The sequence below is a fragment of the Mytilus trossulus genome, chromosome 6, assembly GCF_036588685.1.
Source record: "Mytilus trossulus isolate FHL-02 chromosome 6, PNRI_Mtr1.1.1.hap1, whole genome shotgun sequence".
Lineage (NCBI taxonomy): Eukaryota > Metazoa > Mollusca > Bivalvia > Mytilida > Mytilidae > Mytilus > Mytilus trossulus.
In genome coordinates, this window is record NC_086378.1 from 61,179,909 (window position 1) to 61,203,805 (window position 23,897).

Consider the following 23,897-nt stretch of genomic DNA (forward strand, 5'->3'; position numbering starts at 1 on the left):
AATTATGTTCTCATGACAGCTTAATTGAGACTAATGTCCAATTAGCAGAACAGCTTTGAAGTCAAGTAAAATACATAATCTCGTGTATGGTGATAAAACCTGTGATAAGACAAAATTTTATATTTTAGACATCCTTTCAAGTGTTGTGTCAATCTGTATTGATATTAAGAAATGGTCAAACTATGGACACATTTATTTCAGGGAGTATTGATGAAGATGCTATGTGTGTTGCCATGACAGCAACCCATCCTATAGGATTATGGGAAACGAAAAACTGTTCATTTAACCAGTCTTACATTTGTGAATATCCCAGAGAAGGTTACACTACACCTACAACTACTACTACCACAATAGCACCTGTATTCTGTCCTTCAACTTGGTTAGAGTTTAATGGTTATTGTTACAAGGTACGAAAAATCCTGATTCATCTTTTAAATAGTTATCTTCATTGCTATTTTCTTTCTTTCATACACCCATATCTATCAGCCACTTTTTGTGATTTTAGAAATCAAGTCAAGTTTCTCCTACTTTCACATCATACCAAATTATAAATTACACTCTATTTTGTTCTTGCAGCATTCAAAATTCCATCCTTATTTGTTTTCCAGCCCTTGACTTGATTTCTAAAATCACAAAATGTGGCGGATGTAGATATAGGTGTATCAAAAAAAAAAATAGCAATGAAGATAACTACCCACTAACCTTACTGGTTAATTTTCATGTCATTGAAATATGATCAATACCAAGATGAATATAGTTGTAGCCTTTTTATCCTGTTCTGGTTTATAAACCTGAAGGTTGGAAATTTGTCCACAATGTTTTTCATATGAGGTGCGTTTAAGAAGTGCAATATAGTTGAGTTGATTTTTGATTGTTGATCATGAATACATTATACTAAATTTAATTTGCTAACATACTTTGAACAAGATGAAATTGGAATATTTAATAGGCCAACTTACATTTTCACTTTCTGTCAATTTTTTACTGTATAGTAGCTTTTAAGCCAAATAAGTATGATGAGGATGTGTACTGGTAAAGAAATACTACAGAAATGTCTGAATATAGACTTAACAGATCTTAATTGACTGCCAGAAAATTGTCTGAAAAGTTCTGTATTTGCAGAGGTGAATAAGTCGAGATATGGACAGAAAGACTGAAAATGACTTGATTAATTATTGTTTAGTCTTGAAGGATCAGGTTAAAAAGTAATTTTTAAAAATAAATCCATCAGGATCACTACTGTACTCCGAGTCACATGACATGTAAATTCATAAATCATTGAAAAAAGCCTGACAAGATTCAATAAAATTGATAATGGAAATGGGGAATATGTCAAAGAGACAACAAATCACACTTAAAAACATTCTTCAGGAGACATCTGCAGTGGCGATTCCAAATTAGGAGTCATTGTAAATAATGACATGGTCAGTGTTTGTTCTAATCCTTAACTGCTATTTTTGGTTAAAGAATATTAATGGGAATGGAGCAAAAAGAACTTGGATGAAAAGCCGTGACTTCTGTCAGGAGAGAGGAGCTGATTTAGCCAGTATTCACAGTAGTGAAGAAAGTGACTTTTTGAAAAACAGAATGATTGGGTAATATATATATAATTATGTAGTTTCTAACTTTCTTTTATAGATTTTGTAAGTAAAGGTCTTCTACAGCCAAAACAATGTACATGATTCCAAATTTACTTAAGTTTTATTAATTGAGGTTAATTTCTTGAGCTACACACAAGTAATGTTAACTTTTTAAGTTTTTATCAGATATGCGTGTATGCATTAAACCTGATTTGTCAGTTTGATGACATTTGAGGCTATATCCCTGACAACCATAATAATTCTATAGATAAATAAAACACAAATGATTAGTATCCAAAGATCTTCAAATAAGTCAGCTTGTCCATAATTGTTAACTATTTATAGAAATCATAAACACTAAAAGACGATTATTGGGGATATAGTATGTGTACTAAGTTGTATTTTATTCTTCTATATAAGAGAATTTAAAAATTGTACTTGTCCCTAGTCAGGAGCCTGTAACTCTAGTTGTGGTTCATGTCATAAAAAAAATTGTGTGTTTGTAAACATGCTATCTTACAAAACTTGATATAATTCGATAATATGTTTTAGTTACCGTGACTATGGTGACGTATGGGTTGGTTTAAATGATAGAGATTCAGAAAATGGTAAGTGTACTTTTGATTTCCTTGACATTGTTTTATATTACTATTTTGTCAGATTCCAGTATCCAGCTTGCACTATGTACGTGAGCAATTCTCATTTTTTTGTCATTTCCAGGTCCCGCAAGACCTTATTTCCCGTAATTTTTTTTTATATTATTTCGAATAGACAGAAAAAACATTACAGTCATTTCTTATAATTTAATTCTAATTTCCATTTTAAACTGTAGAAAACCATGAAAAAACTAAATTATGTCTATGGGCTCATAACAAAATAAGTTCAGCCAATCAGAAGACATGTAACATCCAAAATTAAATTATATTTTCATGGATATTTGATTTTAAAGTTTTACCAAGACTGTAAAAATCAGTACTTCCTTGAACATTCAAGTTGTTTACCTATTCCCACAAAAAACAAGGAATTTTGTATCCCATGATTAATAATTGATCTGCAGAACTTGGTTGAGAGTGTTCAAAGTATTCCATATATAATTATAGAATAACTAATCGAAAAATTAAAATAGAGAAAAATATTCTACATGTGACCCAAAAACAACACATTAATTGAAGAATGCATGTGCATAGTACATGAGTTAATTATCAGTGTTGTTTGGTCACCAGTTGAATATTTTTCAATTTTTGAATTCTTTAATTAGTTATTCTTTTTATTACAGTGGCAAATAATTTAATTTCGGATATAACAAGTATTCTGATTGGCTGATGTTATTTTGTTATCAGCCCATAGACATAATTTAGTTATGTGACTGTGAAGGCATCAACGTTTTTTCATGGTTTAAAATGGAATCTAGAATTAAATTATACGAAATGACTAATACTTTTTCTGTCTATTCAAATAACATAAAAAATATGGTGCACACTGTTAAATAACTTGCTCCACGTGTTATTCAGTGTGCTCCAAATTTTCTATGTTATTTTTCATAGACTGAAAAAATATTAGTCATTCCTTAAATGGCTATTTTTAAAGAAATTAATGTAAAAACTGTAAGGAACTATATCTTTTTTCTACACATTCACAATTTGTTTTGATCCGCCATTATGGACGTTTTGACAACGCCTATTATTGCTCGTCTTCACAGAGTGAAATAGCCATTTATTTCAGATGTGAAATTATTGGTTTTCAACTGGGAAATCAATGTAATTTGATGAAACCGATGTAATAATAACATATAATTATACCCCCGCTTTAAAAAGGGGGGTATACTGTTTTACCTCTGTCCATCTGTCAGTCCGTCCCATGAAACTTTCGTCACATTTTTCTCAGGAACTACAATACAAGGATTTCTGAAATTTGGTTCCAGGGTTTATCTAAGTCAGCTATACCCTGTGATGCGTTTTCAGATTGATCACTTGACAACTTCCTGTTTACCTAACACTTGTATGATTTTACACATGATAGCCAAGTTGAAAATTTTCGTCACAAATTCCTCAGGAACTACAATACAAGGATTTCTGAAATTTGGTTTCAGGGTTTATCTAAGTCAGCTATAACGTGTGATGCGTTTTCAGATTGATCACTTGACAACTTCCTGTTTACCGAACACTTGTATGATTTTACACATGATAGCCAAGTTGAAAATTTTCGTCACATTTTTCTCAGGAACTACAATACAAGGATTTCTGAAATTTGGTTTCAGGGTTTATCTAAGTCAGCTATACCATGTGATGCATTTTCAGATTCATCACTCGACAACTTCCTTGCATATTTTTACACTATTAATATTATCCACTTGTGGTGGGGGTATCATCAGTGAGCAGTAGCTCGCAGTTTCACTTGTTTAGGCACCTATGTATGTTTGTCTTTAAAAGTTGAGTAGGCAAATATCAAGCTGTTATTAATGTTTATCTCCTTTTTAAATATTTAGGTTTTGAGTGGTCTGATGGATCCCCAGTCGACTTCATGATGTGGGGACCAAATGAACCAAACGATAAATATCAACAAGAAGATTGTGGTATGCTGAATAGATATAGCGATGGATGGAATGACGATAATTGTTACAAAACTAAAAATTTTGTTTGCAAAATTCAAAAAGGTAAAAAAAAACGTTTATATGAAATATTTTACATAGCTATAGATAGGAGAAAAGATACATTGAGTTGCTATTGCAATCCAATGTATCTGCCCATTAGATAATCATTGGAGCCAACTTTATTTATTTCAGAATTGGTGATTTTTCTTTACATTATGTGCACACAATACAACACAAATAAGTTGCATGCCTTGTGAAGATACATGAACAATTGCACAGCAATGCAAATATTTTGAGGTAAACTAGACTATAAGTCTTCATACTGATATTGCAATGAAAAACAGTAAATAACGGTTTGCTATGAAACATGGAGTTAACAAAAAATGTCAAATGAATGACAGGTTTGCAAAAAATGATAGTTCAGATAAAGAGGGAATAACCTGACTGCAGGAGGGACTCAAATATAAAAATAAAGATATGACCACAATAAGGCTTCATCACATGCTTAAAAAAATATAATTGGGTCCAACATAATAAAGGGCAGATAATCCAATTTACTTGCTTCAATATTGCAACATGAGATTAAAACATACAAGTGCAAGCCTTAGATTTTTTTATTAGTTGTTAGTGGCTTTGAACTAGCTGTCATATAGTTGTGAGTAATCTCAGATCTGTTCATTGTGTCTTTTTGTGTCGGGATGTATAAGAACCCCCTTTGCTCATTGTCGAAGGCCGTACGGTGACCTATAGTTGTTAATGTTTGTGTCATTTTGGTCTTTTTGTGGGTAGTTGTCTCATTGGCAATTTTACCACATCTTCTCTTTTTTATAAGTGCAAATCCTCTAAACAGCAAGAGAAATATGGATGAAGCTTTACACAATTGTTTATTGTACACTATATGAGTTTGCATGCATGAAAGAATATTATCTTGCTCCCACATGTTAAAAGTGAGAAATTATTTCTTCATTTTATAGCATGTAAGCACAAAATTCCTAAACTGACTAGAAAAATATTTTTAAAACTTAACACAGTTGTAGATCTTGAACTGCCTGAAAATGTGCATAAAGAATGTAAATACTGTTCCCACATGTTAAAGGGAGGTTATTGATTTGGGGATGTACAGCGGGCGGCCGGTCGGTCGGGCGGGTGGGTGGCAATCAAATGTTGTCCGTGCATATACTCGTGACCTGTTCAACCAAAGCTTTTAAAATTTTAATATGTTGTTACTGAAAACTAAATGAAGGTCAAGTTTAATAATGGCAATTCCAGAGTTATGGTTCTTGAAAGATTGAAAAATTGAGTTTCCAGTTGGTCCTTGCATTAATGCATGAACTGTTCTACCAAAGCTTCCCAAATTTTAATATTTTGTGTCTGATTACAAAATGGAGGTCAAATTAAATAATGACGATTTTGACTTTTACTGTTCAGGAGTTATGGTTCTTGAAAGATTGAAAAATGGTGTTCCCATTCTTGTCCGTGCATTTTCTCATGAACCATTCAACTAAAACTTTTGAAATTTTTATATGTTGTTACTGATGACAAAATGGAGGTCAAGTTCAAGAATGGCGATTTTGACTTTTACCGTTCAGGAGTTATGGTTCTTGAAAGATAGTAAAATGGTGTTGCCATTCACGTTGTTGCATTTACTCATGAACCATGCATTCAATCTAAGCTTTTATAAATTTAGTATGTTGATACTGATGACAAAATGGAGGTCAAATTTGATATTGACGATTTTCACTTTCACCATTCATCAATAATGGTTCTTGTGATATTGCCAGGACACAAATAAATGTTAATAAAGCACAGCGGGCGGGTTTGTGTTGTTGTGACAGCCCCTTGTTATAACATGTAAGCACAAATCCTCCTTAGTGGTACTGGTACTTATGAAACTTTACACAATTGCAGTTCCCCCTAAGTACAATCTTAACGATATTTTTCAGGGATGCCTTTGATAGAACCAAATGACACATACACTATAGGTAAGTATCTTATAAAAGAATTATTTTTAATTGTAAAAAAAAAAAAAAAATCAATTTGGAGTAACCTGAAACCTCCTTTGGCTAGTTGGGTATTCTATAGTGATAGACACAAATTCTATGCAATTTTATGAAACAAAATCTTGATTTGAGACTTGAAAAGAATTGATAGAAAATCAAAAGGATTTCTGATAGGCTTCTATTCTTACCTACAGGTATTCATCTCTATGTAATTGCATGGTCATTTAATGTTTTTGTATGTATTACTGGTAAAGAATTGTTTATGAATTTTAACATTATTGTTCTACTTACAGAATATTGTGATAGTGAAAATGATTGGCTATATTTTGATGGCTATTGTTACTTCATAAAAAAATATGATTCAAAGACTTTCAAAGAGGCGTCAGGGATCTGTTATGGAAAAAAATCCAGCTTACTCAGCATACATTCTCAGCATGAAAGTAATTGGTTATTAGAACAAGTAAGATTCATGTTCAATACAATTTTATATTATTAATTCGTATATTCTAACAAATTTGATTTGTTTAGGGATAGTCGCATGTTAAACTATATTTTTCGAAGGTAGAGAGAAAACGGCAGATAGCAAAAAGCATATTGACCCGCAAAAAGCATATCGCACGGTTATTTTTAGAATATCTAAAAACCGATATACTATGTGACGTCATGTAATGAATTCAAGGATATTGAAACACATGATGTCTGGGATCGATTATTTGACGAAGAAAATCTTCAAATACATAAGATGCACACAAAAAAAAGTAAATGAAATAACAACTAATATGTTGGTATTCTCAAGGAGATATCATAATGTAATATCTATAAAATTCTAACAAACCTAAATGAAGAATTTGATACAAATATGGTCGGAAATTAATAATATAACAAATATAGCCTTTGTATGAGGTCAATACAGGATATATCGACCCAAAGAAGTATATCGACCTCGGGACTACGTTCTCAGTCAATATACTTCTTTCAGGTCAATATATCCTTGTATCGACCTCATTCAAAGGCTATATTTGTATAATATATTTATCTATACAATACAAATATGTTTATTATAGTTTGATACAAGATGGCTGCAATGGCTAAAAATAGAACATGGGGTAAAATGTAGATTTGGCTTATAACTATGAAACCAAAGCATTTAGAGCAAATCTGACATGGGTTAAATTTATATCAGGTCAAGATCTATCTGCCTTGAAATTTTCAGACAAAACAGACAATCTGTTGTTGGGTTGCTGCCCCCAAATTAGTAATTATATTAAAGAAATTTTGCAGTTTTGGGTTATTATCTTGAATATTATTATAGTTAGAGATAAACTGTAAACAGCAATAATGTTCAACAAAGTAAATTCTACAAATAAGTTAGCATGACCAAAATTGTCAGTTGACCCCTTAAGAAGAAAATGCCCGTTATAGTAACTTTTTAACAATTGTCATAAATTTTTGGAAAAAAATTTCCACTAATTACTGGGCCAATTTCATTATAGATAGAGATAATTGTAGCAACAAGAATGTTTAGTAAAGTAAGATCTACGAACACATCACAATCATCAAAACCATATTTTGTCATTAATTTATCTGTGTCCATTGTTTAATATGCACCAAGGTGAGCGACACAGGCTCTTGAGAGCCTCTAGTTCATTTTTATGCCCCACCTATGATAGTAGAGGGGCATTATGTTTTCTGGTCTGTGCGTCTGTTTGTCTATCATTCCGTCCGTTCGTCCCTCTTCAGGTTAAAGTTTTTGGTCAAGGTAGTTTTTGATGAAGTTGAAGTCCAATCAACTTGAAACTCAGTACACGTGTGCTCTATGATATGATCTTTCTAATTTTAATGCCAAATTAGTGTTTTGACCCCAATTTTACGGTTCACTGAACATAGGAAATTATAGTGCCAGTGGGGCATCCGTGTACTATGGACACATTCTTGTTAACTGTTTTTTCGATAAAAATCGTTAATGATTTGTGGAGGTATGGCGGGCTCGCTGTACCAAAATGTTGTCCATGCATTTTCTTATGAACCAAAATTTTTCAAATTAAGATATGTTTTTACTGATGACAAAAGGGAGGTCAAGTTCTATTATGGTGCTTTTCACTTTTCCTGTTCAGGAGTTATGGTTCTTGAAAAATTGAAAAGTTGTGTAATATCAACTTGTGAATGTAAAATCTAAAATTTGTAGAAATCAAAGAGAGCTCAGGTCAAATGACATAAACAATTAACCAAAGTTGAATGCAAATTGGTTAAAGCATTTTTGTGTTAATATCCGACATGTTGACAACAGACAACACTATACCATAATACGTCCCGTACGGCCTTCTATTAAAAGTTAAAATAAGGATAAGTTGCAGATCTATATTAGTATGTTACAAATGAAATAAAAAATATTGGGAACTACATATATAAAGTTTGTTTTTGAGATTATCCTTGGGCCAGGGTTTTTTTAATTTGCTGGTTTATGGACTTTCCCCATGAAAAAGTTGGGTCGGGTGGAAAAAAAAATTAAAAAATCTTTCAAGCCAGAAAAATATGCTTAAATTTTTTTCACCTTTCTTACAGTATGTTTGGTATGCTATTTTGTCATCATTTCTTACATCGCATGACATCGTCTAATTATTTCCCAAGAAAAAAGGGGGGTTGTGTCCATGGACAAAAAGACAAAATTAAATCTTCATTTTACATACAAGAAAAAAACAGATTCGCGTAGCTCTTCATCAATTTCAGGAACCATGGTGGCAAACGATCTTAAAGCATGAAAATTGATAAAGAAAAAATTGCAAAAATATTGCACCAAAATTAAGTTTCAACACAGGTGTCAAAAATGTAATAGAATCGTCCACTGGAAAAACAAGGATATTGAGTTCGTCAGTTGTCATGCATTCCCATTTTGTATATATCCAAATATTAGATGATTTTTTTTATTATCTATGAAACAAAAAATTTCAAATGATTTGTTTATATTTAGTACTTTAACTTGACATCTTCCACGTTTGGACAAATCCATTTTCCATATTTCTATGGGATAATGCATCTTAAGGATTGATGACAAATACAGGAAACAAACTTATAGGGTAATGGGGTTTAAACCCAGGTTTCGTTCTGCAAAAATTATTTGTGCAAAAAACAATTGAAGGTCAGTTATAATTGATTTGTCTATTTTTAGATACATAAATTGGAAGTTCTGTTTTTTTTCACAACAGAAAGAGTTATTAATTTTTAAATGTTTAATGCATTTCATTTCATAAAGAAGAATATTTTATTTATTTTTCAGAAGTAATGTATTTGTTAGGGTCAGCATGAATAAAATAACATGAAAGGCAATTTTATTTTCATTCTGAAAATCAGCAAAATAGGGTCGGGTCGGCGGATCAGTAAACCAACAAATAAAAAAAACATAGCCTTAGTGATAAGATAACAGATACATCTGTTAATTGTCAATGCAATCACCCAATTCAAATTCAGAGCTGTTTTAAGCTTAAATGCTGTGTCAACACTTGATTAATTGTTCAGGGTTTGACCTCTTCAGGAAAATCTGGTTTGCTGTTTCTCTGACAGCCTCTTGTTTCATTTTATCTGGAAAGCTAATACTAACATAATTGAACTTTACAACCATAAATACAAATATTACATGAAGTAAACATTTTATATAGGCTGTTATGCAGAGCTGGAAAAGTCAAATATACACGACAATATAAATTATGCTCAATCCATGGAAATTGGTACCCACAAATATATAAATTCACAATAATTTATATAATTTTGTATATATGAATATTTGTTATTTTTTAGATTCATCAAAAGTCTGACATGTGGATTGGTCTGAATAAGTTGAATCGTCAGTATGAAGGCTACAGGTAATAAACATTTGTACTAAACTTTGTAAAGATATTCTTGATGAAAACAATTTTGGTTTGTAATATTTGATTTTGCAAATGAATTCCGACTCGATCCATCGCATCCCTGCTTTTTCATTTGATTAACAGATTTTGTCTCTTGCTTTCTGAATGTTGTAAAAATTGTTCCCTTCTTGAGATGTACAACTATTATTGGTTATGGTATATTGTGATCCCACTTTCAAAGTGGGGCTAAATTGCAATCACCTTGTTTGTCATTCCTGAAAACAAATATTTTATCATACTTTTCTTAAAAACTAGTAAGATTCATCATATTTGTCAGCAGCTTAAAGGTTGTGAATGGTAAGGGGAGAGCACTTTTCTGATCTGACTGATGTCTGTTTCCTGTTTTATAACATTGCAAGTCTAGTATGGTTATATAACATGCTGTTTATAGGATAAGTTTACAAGCCAATGATTCGGATAAATTGTGAGCTGATTGCCCCAATTAATAATTCATATTCATGTACATTGGATTGATATTTTTTTATAATCATTAATACCATATTACTCCAATTTTAGATGGTCTGATAATTCCCCAGTAGACTTTATATTATGGGGCTCAGGCAAACCAAGTTATCCAGCTGTCAACAAGTGTGTCAAAGTTCAGTCTGGTTCAGGTATGTATTTTTTTTAAGACCAGGTTTATCAGGCTTTCAACAATTGTGTCAAGATACAGAAGTGTTCAGTTAGCATCCTGGGGAATCAGTAAACCAGGTTACTCTTCTATCAACAAGCATGTCAAGATATGGGCAGGTATATATCTTTGGGTTCAAACCAGTATACCCTTCTATCAACAAGTGTGTCGAGCTACAGTCAGGTTTAGGTATGTATCCTGGGTCTCCAGCAAACCAGGTTTCTCTTCTGTCTCCAGCAAACCAGGTTTCTCTTCTGTCAGCAAGTGTATCAAAATTTAGTGGTGGCATGATTCAGTTATGTATCTTTGGACTCAAACCAGTTTAAATGGAAATAATTAGAATTCATAATTTTGATTGGCTTTACACAATAGCAAGGCATTCAAATATCATTCTATTATGGTATAAAATACTGCAGCCATGAATGCATGGAGTATCCGTTTTAAGACAAATAAACTCATTGGTACCATGATAACAATTTGTATGCCAGACATACTTTTGTCTGCAAAAGCCTCATCAGAATCGCTGGATTATTAAAAAAAAAAAATTCTGACACCTCCTTATTGGAGAAATCATCCATTAATATGGATTGTACATTGTTTTGCATTTCCCTTATATGATTAAAATTATAAAAGATAAATAAAAACTTAATTAACAAAATTTATTAGCTAGACAAGATCCACATAGAAGTCCAATTCTGTCAATATAAGAAGTAGACTTGTTCCGGCTTAATATCAGTGTTTGAACTTAAGTGAAGATTTTGTTCATCCTCTGTTGCTTTTGAGTCACAACTTAAGAAGATATAGAGAAACTACAAAGACTAAATGATCAGCATTTCAAGATAAATAAAAAATAAATAAAAAAATTCTTGAACTCTATTCTTGTCTACAGTGTTGGAGAGTCCATTGTTGATTATGTACATCAAGCTATGTGAGGGACGGAGAGTCCATTGTTGATTAGACACATCGAGCTATGTGAGCGACACCGGCTCTAGGAGTCCATTTTGGATTATGCACATCAAGCTATGTGAGGGAAGGAGAGTCCATTGTTGATTAGACACATCGAGCTATGTGAGCGACACCGGCTCTAGGAGTCCATTGTGAATTATGCACATCAAGCTATGTGAGGGATGGAGAGTCCATTGTTGATTAGACACATCGAGCTATGTGAGCGACACCGGCTCTAGGAGTCCATTGTGGATTATGCACATCAAGCTATGTGAGGGACGGAGAGTCCATTGTTGATTAGAAACATCGAGCTATGTGAGCGACACAGGCTCTAGGAGTCCATTGTGGATTATGCACATCAAGCTATGTGAGGGACAGAGAGTCCATTGTTGATTAGACACATCGAGCTATGTGAGCCACACCAGCTCTAGGAGTCCATTGTGGATTATGCACATCAAGCTATGTGAGCGACACAGGCTCTAGGACCCCATTGTGGATTAGACACATCGAGCTATGTGAGCGACACCGGCTCTAGGAGTCCATTGTGGATTATGCACATCAAGCTATGTGAGGGACGGAGAGTCCATTGTTGATTAGACACATCGAGCTATGTAAGCGACACCGGCTCTAGGAGTCCATTGTGGATTATGCACATCAAGCTATGTGAGCGACACAGGCTCTAGGAGTCCATTGTGGATTATGCACATCAAGCTATGTGAGGGACGGAGAGTCCATTGTTGATTAGACACATCGAGCTATGTGAGCGACACCGGCTCTAGGAGTCCATTGTGGATTAGACACATCGAGCTATGTGAGCAACACAGGCTCTAGGAGTCCATTGTGGATTATGCACATCAAGCTATGTGACAACACCGGCTCTAGGAGTCCGTTGTTGATTATGCACATCGAGCTATGTGAGCGACAGCGGCTCTAGTTAAGTTCACCCACACTTCTAGTTGTATCAATATCTAGTTTAGAAAGTCATCTAAATTTGATAAACAAATTGAAGGTCTGGCTTAATTGTATTTCTGGCACTGGCCACAGTGTCTAGCAGAAAAAAATTATGCTTATCAACATCTTAATGTAAATTTTGTAATTGTTGTTTCAGGTCGTTGGGAGGACTTCAACTGTAACAGACGTATAGGAGGTTATATTTGCAAGAGAAAGAATGACACAGATAGTTTTACATCAACCCCAGCCCCTACTATGCCTACAGCGAGAGGTGGATGTTTGGGAGGGTTTGTCAGATCTACATTCAGTAAGATATTTATAGAGTAGATAGTTTTACAACAACCCCAGCCCCTACTATGCCTTCAGTGAGAGGTGGATGTTTGGGAGGGTTTGTCAGATCTACATTCAGTAAGATATTTATAGAGTAGATAGTTTTACAACAACCCCAACCCCTACTATGCCTACAGTGAGAGGTGGATGTTTGGGAGGGTTTGTCAGATCTACATTCAGTAAGATATTTATAAAGTTAACTGTTGGTTTAATTAAGCTAGCTCTGACCTCTAATGGAATTTGTTTACATTAGACAGTTAAATTGACATCTTGCCCTAGATGGCATAAAAAAGTGTGACTTAAATGTGCTGTTTCCATGCGTGGCAAGAGCAACATCTTGCTAAAACTCCTGATTGGACCAGGCCTAGAGAACAGATGATGATAATGATATTTGTTATGATGTTGTAGTAGTAGTGGCACATCTTATTTCCATGGATATAATTCAGCTCCTCTCTCTCAACCAAATGTTGTCCATACATTTACTCATGAACCGTTCAACCAAAGCTTTTAGAATTTTAATATGTTGTTACTGACAACAAAAAGGTCAAGTTCAATAATGACGATTTTGACTTTTACCTTTCAGGAGTTATGGTTCTTGAAAGATTGAAAAATGGCTTTTCCAGTTGTGTCCGTGCATTTACTCATGAACTGTTCAACCAAAGCTTTTCAATTTTTTAATATGTTGTTACTGATGACAAAATGGAGGTCAAGTTCAATAATGTAGATTTTGACTTGTACTGTTCAGGAGTTATGGTTCTTGAAAGATTGAAAAATGGCTTTTCCATTCATGTTGTTGCATTTATTCAGGAACCATTCAACCTAAGCATTTTAAATTTTAATATGTTGATACTGATGACAAAATAGAGGTCAAATTTGATATGGTCTACAAGAAAACTGTACATTCATCAAAATGTGTATGTCCCCTTTAAGTTGGATAACTTCATACAAATCATTTAGAAAAAAATAAGAATGGTTTGTATGTCCTTGGTATATTTAGCAAATGTTAAAACCTCAAGATCAGCTATATTGAAAGCATTTTTGGTGTTTGGAATGACTGTAAGGTGTACATGTATTTCCAGTTTTATTAATTTAACCTTGACCTCTTTTTCTTGAACTTGTTAAGTTTATGTAATAAAGCTTTATATTGATGACGATCAACATAAAGTCAATGCTCAGTAAAGAAGACATGAAATTACAGCATGTGCACTCTTGTGACAATCATTTTGTTTGTATCTTTTCAGATAGTAAATGTTATGGATTTTTCAAAACACAGAAAACTTGGAGCCAAGCAAAAGCAACTTGTGAAGCTTATGGGAAGACTTACAGTTTGGTCACTATACAGAGCCAATTAGAACAAAGTAAGTCCTAACATGATCTATATCATTTGAATGCTTTATTTTTAGGTGAATTTGGAGAGAGGATTAAAATTGCAAATTAAAAACAATGTTGGGTAATATCTTTTAACCATACATACAATCATAACTAATGTTTAAAATAGTTTGATGATTATATTTTTTTAATTTTTGGAATAATGTTTTTCTATTGCTACAAGTGAAATCCATAGAGAACTTGAACGTTACACACATGCATGGTAATTCTGTTATTATTTACAAGGTTTCTGTATTACTTTCATTTTAACTCATGATTTGATTTGTCTGAAGTCTGCCTTAAAATAAGTTTTCATACCAACTTGTATCAAATTATCTATTTTTAGTGTTTATAAGCAGTATGTTGTATGATAGCGAAGAGATGGTCTGGATAGGTATGACAGATGAACATACCTACAGGAAGTATTACTGGGACGATGGTTCAGAAGTGACATACACTAACTGGAACTCGGAGGAGCCTAATGGGTATAATGTATGTAAAATAGGAATTACTAGCACTAGATTTGTAATGAAAGTGTGAAATAAGGATCTGCTGGTGTAAAGTGAGAATCTATTGATACAAATTGAAAAAATTGTAGAAGGAATGGAAATCTGTTTGTATGAAATGAAAAACTTCCTAGTGTGGAATGGGAAGTTGTTGTCATGGAACGAAAAACTTCTAGTGTTGTGGTTACATATTTGTTTACTTCTGTATATGAGCTTTGTGGTGATATATTTGTTGGCCTCTGTATAGGAGCTTTGTGGTGATATATTTGGTGACTTCTGTATAGGAGCTTTGTGGTGATATATTTGGTGACTTCTGTATAGGAGCTTTGTTGTGATATATTTGGTGACTTCTGTATAGGAGCTTTGTGGTGATATATTTGGTGACTTCTGTATAGGAGCTTTGTGGTGATATATTTGGTGACTTCTGTATAGGAGCTTTGTGGTGACATCTATAAAGGAGCATTATATTTATGTATTTTTTTACCTTTTCTGTAGGAAAAGTGGGTTGATATATTTGTTGTCTTTTTTATAGTTTCTGTACTGATATAACTTTTAATGCTTTTATAGGAAGTCTTGTGTTGATAATTTTTGTCTATTTCCTGTATTTTTGTTGACTATCAAGCATTATTATTGTAGTATTTTTGTTGACTGACAACTAATACAATAGAAGGGATCTTGTTTACTTTCATCATAGGAGTACTTTAGGTGACTGTTATAAAAGAGCATTATGTTGATACATTAATTGACCTTTTTAAGGAGTTCGACCTAGGTTAAGGGAAATAACTCTTAAGATTATCAGTATGTATCTATCAACGACTTTCATGAATACATTCTAAACTTACACATTTTGACTCAAATTCTCATATTTATAACCTACTAAAATGTTTATTCAAATTATGAAAAGTTACATAGATTATTGTGTTTCAGGTTAATGTTTAAAGTGGCACTAGCTAGCCTATATGGTCATTTGATGACTTAAGAGGTTATCTAGATAGTTAATAAGATGGCGTCTAGACCAAAATACACACGAAACAAAATTACATATTTTCATGTCTGTGCCCTGTTAATTGTTTATTTTAAATAGTTTGGATAAATGTTTTACATTGTTACAAATCAAATATGAGAATTCAATTAAAATCTGTGAACATGAATTTGACAGCTAGTGCCCCTTTAAAATACAATTATAAAACTTGCAAATGCATCACTGAATTAAAGAGTCATCTATCAGATCAAAGGTCTACCCCCTAACAGGAGCACTGTGGTTATATCTTTGTTTTACTTTTTTAAAGGAGCTATGTGTTGATATGTAAAATTGTTTTTTCTATAGGAACATTGTGTTGATCTCTTTGTGAATAGGGAGAAGTTTGGAGAATGGAATGATGAGACCTGCAGTAAATCTAGATATTACATCTGTCAGGGGTTACAAAGTAAGTTTTTACTTAGTTCAAAGTATGTATAGTGATGTATTGAAAGGGGCATGAGTTGAAAAATTCATCTTCACAAATTTGACTCAAATTCTCTTATTTATAACATACTAAAAACATATGCCAAAATTATGAAAGTATAAAATAAGCAGTTTATTATGATTTGGCTCAATAATATATATTATATAAAAAAGAAGATGTGGTATAATTGCCAATGAGACAATTTACTATCCACAAAAGACCAAAATGACACAAACATTAATAACTATAGGTCACCCTATGGCCTTCAACAATGAGCAAAGCCCATACCGCATAGTCAGCTATAAAAGGCCCCGATGTAACACATAAACAAACAAAAACCACTGAATTACAGGCTCCTGACTTGGGACAGGCACATACATAAATAATGTGGCTTAGTATTTCAGGTGTATTTAAGTCTAGATGCCACCTATAAATTAACCGTCAAGACTTCTGACAGTCACATAGGTATAAATAGATAGCAAACCCATGAAATTATATTTTTCCAAGTCTGTGTGATTTCATATTATAGGTTATAAATAAATGTAGAGTGGGGTATTCAGGCTTAAATTAAAATATTGTTTGTTGCAGTTTACCGACCGACCCTTGAAAATCCTCCCGACTGTGAAAATTTTATTGCTTTAAATTTGAAGAATTTTTTTTTAATACCTCTATTGACGCGATCCGGAACTTTGGGTCCTTTCCGGAAATGATTTAAAGTCTGGGTCAATTACGCATTTCAAGTTCGGTTTTTCTTAGCTTTCCGTCAAGCGTTCATGTGACCATTTAATGATAAAGCACATGGAAATTGTTTACAGGTATCCATGAAGTCACGGAGGAGTACATTACGCTGTCGTCTCGTGTCAATTTTAAGACAAATAACATACAAAAAAGTTTATTAGTAAACTGTGTATACAGATTCAGGCACATGTAATGATGTGTGATGATATCATTGACGATGATGCAGCGGATATTCATAACTGACACGATAACCATTCTGTCTCAAACAAATCGGGTTCAGAATCTGTGGAGTCTGACTTTATGGAACCAATTTCAGTGGTTAAATAATTCGACAGCAGCTTTAAGTAACTGAAGTATGGCATATTTTCTACAAATCGTTTGAAGACGACAAAGATAAAACCACTCCTCCGTGACTTAAATCTTCATGGATATCTGTAAACACGCCTGTACGGAGGAAGGGCTCATTTGAAATGTTAATGGATATAGATCATGCCAAATCAATAAGAAGCAACCCTAACTACACAAAGATGTAGAGAAAATGAATGGTTAGCTTGAAAAATAAATATACTCTCTATATTAAAACTTCGATTGCAATGAGTATGCTCCTTTAGGATAAGGGGGGCTGCCCCACTCATTGCAATTATTCTCTTTCTTACAATATTAAATATACCAAACTGTGTGGCCTGTGTGAATTTAATTAAAACATTCCCTTAGGAGCTATGCTGCCAATTTTTTTATGCATTAAAAACATTTCAGTACAGACCATTTACTTTTAATGGGGTGCTATGGATTTCACCCCAAACTTTAGATTTCTTTGGTTTTCATTAAAGCCTGGCAAAAATATAACCTTATCACATATAATTAAATATTTTTTGAAGTATGAAAACAGTCGGATGTCTTAATACTTTTTTTTCAAGTTGCCTTTTTTTCAATTGAGGAAGATTCAATGGTTATTTTTTTTTTAATTAAAAATACACTCTTTAATAATTGTCTTATAAATCTATAATATATACATTTTTCTGATGAAAATATTCTACTCATGAAAACATTCTAGTCAAGAAGCATACATGTCTGAATATATTTCTTTAAAACAGTTCTAGTCATAATGACATTCCTTGGTTTTAAGTGTTCCAGTATTTAATAATTATACCATATTTTATGTCATAAATTGGATAATGACACTATGTTAAATTTTAAAATGTTTTTTCTTCTTCACAAGAAACTTGGTTTAGTGTGACTGCTTGAAACTGTATTTTGGCTGATAAAATAAAATATTTTTCCTACCTACCGACCCTTTAGTCTGAAGGTACAGTCGGAAAACTGCAAACAAACATATTTTTAAGGTTGGCCTCATTTTCGCCACATCTTTTTATGTTGTCTACAGTTTATGTTCAGGTCTAAATGTTTTATAAGTATACTGATATTTCTATGTAAAGATAACTTCAAATGCAAAATATTCTTAAGCTTGAAAACATGTTTGTTTGAATCATCTGAAAAGTTAGATTAAAGGGTGTTCAAAATTTCCTGATTTTTGGTCAATGGGGGATACATATTCGCTGTTTTTGTCGAGCCTGCAACTATTGTTGCAGAAAGCTCAACATAGGGATAGTGATCCGACAGCTGCGTTAGCTGACGTCTTAAAAGCTTTATATTTTAGAAGCTGAAAGATGATACTTTGTTTGCAGATGCCTCATGTTACGAAGTTTCCACCAGTCACATGTCTAATGTCCTTGACCTCATTTTCATGGTTCAGTGACCACTTGAAAAAAAAGTTCAGAATTTTTGTAATGTTGAATTCTCTCTTATTATAAGTAATAGGATAACTATATTTGGTATGTGCGTACCTTGCAGGGTCCTCATGCCCGTCAGGCAGTTTTCACTTGACCTCGACCTCATTTCATGGATCAGTGAACAAGGTTAAGTTTTGGTGGTCAAGTCCATATTTCAATACTATAAGCAATAGGGCTAGTATATTTGGTGTATGGAAGGACTGTAAGGTGTACATGTCCAACTGGCAGGTGTCATCTGACCTTGACCTCATTTTCATGGTTCAGTGGTTATAGTTAAGTTTTTGTGTTTTGGTCTGTTTTTCTCATACTTTATGCAATAGGTCTAATATATTTGTTGTATGGAATGATTGTAAGGTGTACATGTCTAGCTGGCAGATGTCATCTGACCTTGACCTCATTTTTATGGTTCAATGGTCAAAGTTTAGTTTTTAAGTTTTGGTCTTTTTATCTAATATTAATGCCAAAGGTCAACTATATTTGTTGTATTGAAATATATTATGATCTATATGTCAGTACCACAGGTTTTATTTGACCATGGCCTCAATTTCATGGTTTATTGCACAGTGTTAAGTTTTTGTGTTTTGGTCTATTTTTCTTAACCTATAAGTAATAGGGCAACTACACTTGTTGTATGGAAGCATTGTTAGCTGTACATGTTTGTCTGGCATGGTTCATCTGACCTTGAACTCATTTTCATGGTTCGTTGGTCTTTGTTTAGCTATCTTGATTAATGTTAAGTTTATGTGACAGTTTTAATAAAGCTTTATACTTAGGACTATCAACATAATATCAATGATTAGTAAAGAAGGCGAGACATTTCAGTGTGTGCACTCTTGTTACACATCTATTTAAAACCAAATAACCACAGCTTTAAACACATTGATCAAATCAATTTCATTATAGATGAATAGCAGACATTTCAAAGGTGTTAAGAACTGAAATTTAGAGCAGTCAGTCTTCAGGAAATTGTCCGAAAATTGTTGTCCGTTTTTCAGTCCTTTTCAGTAGGTGCCGCAATTTTGTCTCAGTTTTAAAAAATAATCACATTTGTTATATAATATCATTTACCTATATATGTCTTATTTCAGCCATCCTTTGAAGTTTTTACACCTCAAAATCATTAAACTGCGAAATTGTGTCCCCAGCGAATATGGGCGCCCCACTCTTAATATACAATATTAGGTCAATGTCAGAAAAATACCAACTTTTTTGTATGAGGCTGAGAAACTGTGGAAGGGCAAGGTTCTGACCTAATATTGTTTTTAACTGCAGCTTAAATAAATAAATTCATAGCTCTTTAAATTGTAACACAAATTTCAAACTTATTTTCATCCCTTAATGAACCCCTAACTGTGGAAAAGGTGTTCCATAATAAAATTGACATTGCACAATGTATAGCTGTGTTACTATATTTAGGAAATAAACACAACTAGTTGCAGTATACATCATGGTATTCACCTATAAGGATGAGTTTTATGGATCCAATCAGTCAATCAAATGGTTTACCTTTGTTTCACTTTCTATGTTGACATTCTTTTCGTTCTAGTAACTGAACACATCTTATTCATGCGTAACACATCTCTTGCTAAGGGGTTAAATTGAAGGTAACTTAATACAGACTTAATGAGATCAATTATTCAATTGCAAATGAATAATTAGTCAACAATGTTTCTTCGCTTATTAATTAAAATTTGAACCATACTCGCTCCTAAAAGCCGATTATCACTTACCTACTTCACTTTCATTAATGATTAAAAAAAACAGATGCTCGCAGGGTGCAGCTTTATATGACCGCAGAGGTCAAACCCCGAACAGTTGGCAAGTATGGACACAACATTCAGGCTTGATACAGCTCTGAACTTGGATTGTGATTAAATAATTGACACAGAATGAATGAGGTCTAATAAACTTTAATTTTTTTGTTCTATCTGTCAGCTTTCCATTATTTTAAACCTACCTGGCCAAATTGGGCCAATTGAGCTTTTCACATTAGTTGTCGGCTGTCGTCATCATTTATCCCCAAACAACATCAAGTATGTGTAGTATTGGCTTGTATAGTCTTCAGTTTTAATTTCCAAAATTGAATTTGCCAAACAGGATGCAGACTATAGAGAAGGTTTGATACAGTTGTTGTTTTGATTGAGGATTCCTAAGAATGGCACATTGACTAAAAAAACTGAATATGTGAATCTCTATTTATTTCTATTGCAGATCCAATATTTCCTATAGATACTTCTGAATCTGACTCAGAGTTCTGTCTACCAGGATATACAAAATATGATCAAATGTGTTATAAATTATTAGAAGCAACTACTGATTGGAATACTTCATTGTCAAAATGTCAAGAAGATGGAGGTAGTTTAGCATCCATACGTAATCTTGCAGAGAAAAGTTTTGTTAGTTATCTAACTTTTAATAAGTCATCACTACCATTTTGGATCGGCCTCAACAATATGGATTCTAAGGTTAGTTGATATGAATTAGGCCCCATTTATGAGCATCATGTTTTCTGGTCTGTGGGTCTGTTTGTCCTTTCTTTCGTTCAGCCGTTCATTCGTCCTGCTTAATGTTAAAGTTTTTGGTCAAGGTAGTTTTTAATAAAGTTGAAGTCCAATCAACTTAAGACTAAGTTCACATGATCTTTCTAATTTTAATGCCAAATCAGAGATTTCCCCCCATTTTCAAGTTCCATTGAACATAGAAAATGATAGTGCGGATGGGGCATCCATGTACTGGGGACACATTCTTGTTTCTAGATAAACCTTTACATTAAATTAGATAAGTAAATACATGGTGTACCGTCAAATCATCAATTTTTGTATGCATTTATTATACATTTTTATACCATTGACCAAGATGTCACTTCTATTATTGAGATTTCAAGAAATAGCTCTTACAAATAGTACAATTAAAATTTTAAAGGGGAAGTCTTTATTTTTGCAAACCTATCCAACTACAATTTGTTTTCAATAATGGAAATAAGTTAAAGATCTATAAATTTACAGTTTTATTTTTCATTTAGGAGGTCCTGAATACTTCTGTCCATTTGTCAAATTAGTAAAACTATAATCCAATTTATTTTCAGTAATGGAAATATTGTATAAATTTACAGTTTCTTGATTCATTAAGGAGAAGGAGGTTTTTGATATATAGGTAACTTCTGATCATTTGTCAAATTAGTGTAACTACAATTCCAATTGATTTTCAGGATGGTATAACTTATAAATGGATTAATGGTTGGCCTGTTATTTACACGAATTGGAATCCAGATAATTTGCCAAGTAAGCCTTGTATAGCTGTCGGAGAAGATTTCTGGGCAGATAAAGATTGTGATACCAAACTTCCTGCTTTGTGTCAAATCAATAAAAGTAAGTAAATCAGTACAAATAGGTCAGTGTCAGCACAAAACATCAAATAAAGGTATTTAAAACCAATTTTGTTTCATGAATTTTCATTATTTTGCAGTCTTAATGTTTTTTTGAGTAAGAAAAGATAAAAGTTCAATATATTTGCAGCAATTTGAAATCTAATTATTGTTCCTCTCACAAAATCAGCAAAAATATATTAACAGTATAAGTAATTAAGTTTTTAAATTGATGTTTATAAGAAAATTTTAGATTATCTAAATTTCAGGGCTAGAGATATTCTGATCTGCAGATAAGCTGTTTCACATAATTTTTCAATTTGTAAGAATAGATCCTTGCTCAAATGACATTCAAATGAAAGTATGGAACATTGGGACAATATTTGTTATAATTCATGCTCCCTAAAGGATGGAATTTTTCCTCAAATCACAGAAATCATATTAAAAAGTCTCCGGTAAAGGGAATGCTGCATTTACTTATACAGATGATGGGAATTCATGTGCTCAAATTAACAAATATTTTTTTTTGTGAACTGTAAAAAGTAAAACTCTGGAACTCTTGGGAGTCCTTATCCAAAACGAAACTACATCACATCATGCTTAAGCAACAATTTTTGTCTAAATTATACCTGTATAAAATCATGTAAGAAATACAAAACTGCATGCTATGAAATGAGATATGTAACCTAAATGACTTATTGATCCTACATTCAAAAAATGTAATTATTATGAAGTTTTAGTTATAAACACTACACACATAAAGTTTTTTAAGGAATCAAACATAAATTATTAGTCAAGAGCAATCACATTTCTTTTTTTTTCTGTCTTCCATCTCCCTTCAATTATTACTTTGACAGCAATAATTTGTTAAATGTTTTTTTAAATAGCTTTAATTCCCTCCTATCTCCCAAAATAAATTGTTCAAAAACAAATTAAAGGTATTTTCACCCTAACAGCACACATTTTGATAGTAAAAAGGTTTACTTCCAATTTAAAAGACAACAAGCAACATTCAAAATTAAGAATATAACCTTGACCTTTGACTTTGAAGTCATTTCTGTCAAATGGACTGAGAACTTCATATGAAGAGACTTAAGTCTGTATAACATCTGGTGTAGGAATTTATTCAGCATATCACCTATGTTAAATTTTAAAAGGGAAGTAGATCCCATAAGATGTCACTGGATCACTTTGTTTAAACTTAAAAGAAATCATCATTAATAGTAGACAAACAATTTGTTGAAATATTTTTGTCTATATCATTTATGGTTACAGAGAAATAAGAACAACAAGAAAAAAAAGTCGCCAAGAGAAATCAGCAAGACAAAGTGTCTAGTCACACAGGGTGAATAATGAAATCTTCAAAAATCATTTTGATATGTCTAAGTAACAAAAATAATTCTCATACACCAGGGGAAAAGAAATTTGGAAACCCAATTGTAGGCGAACAGTTTAAGGTCTTTCCACCTCATCCTGGACACTAAAAGATTCAATTTTAAAAACAGTAAAAGAAGATGTCACTTCTGGTTCTAACAAAATAAAAAATTAAATACATATGACCTTGACCTCAATTTCATCTAATGGACCAAGTACTTCATACCAAAAGACTTTAGGTCTATATAACTTTTAAAAGTAATAAAAACAAGGAAATAACTCCAATAAGATGGCATTGAATCACTTCAGTTTTATTTAATCGAAGCATCTATAAGACTGAACAATTTTGGAAAAAAGTTGATGATACAAAGTCTTTAGAGAAA

At 32.7% G+C, this 23,897-nt stretch overlaps 1 protein-coding gene across 1 annotated transcript in view; it reads left to right on the forward strand.

Moving 5' to 3' along the window:
* LOC134722873 (macrophage mannose receptor 1-like) overlaps nucleotides 1-23,897 on the forward strand; it is a 99,480-nt gene that overhangs the window by 55,495 nt on the left and 20,088 nt on the right. Inside the window, exons 27-40 of the mRNA XM_063586504.1 lie at nucleotides 202-407; nucleotides 1,468-1,595; nucleotides 2,133-2,188; nucleotides 4,066-4,233; nucleotides 6,114-6,152; nucleotides 6,464-6,630; nucleotides 9,963-10,027; nucleotides 10,589-10,686; nucleotides 12,757-12,906; nucleotides 14,171-14,287; nucleotides 14,644-14,789; nucleotides 16,131-16,230; nucleotides 20,988-21,241; nucleotides 21,985-22,144. Coding sequence (XP_063442574.1) covers nucleotides 202-407; nucleotides 1,468-1,595; nucleotides 2,133-2,188; nucleotides 4,066-4,233; nucleotides 6,114-6,152; nucleotides 6,464-6,630; nucleotides 9,963-10,027; nucleotides 10,589-10,686; nucleotides 12,757-12,906; nucleotides 14,171-14,287; nucleotides 14,644-14,789; nucleotides 16,131-16,230; nucleotides 20,988-21,241; nucleotides 21,985-22,144 — 1,854 coding nt within the window. The remainder of the gene's footprint in view (nucleotides 1-201; nucleotides 408-1,467; nucleotides 1,596-2,132; nucleotides 2,189-4,065; nucleotides 4,234-6,113; nucleotides 6,153-6,463; nucleotides 6,631-9,962; nucleotides 10,028-10,588; nucleotides 10,687-12,756; nucleotides 12,907-14,170; nucleotides 14,288-14,643; nucleotides 14,790-16,130; nucleotides 16,231-20,987; nucleotides 21,242-21,984; nucleotides 22,145-23,897) is intronic.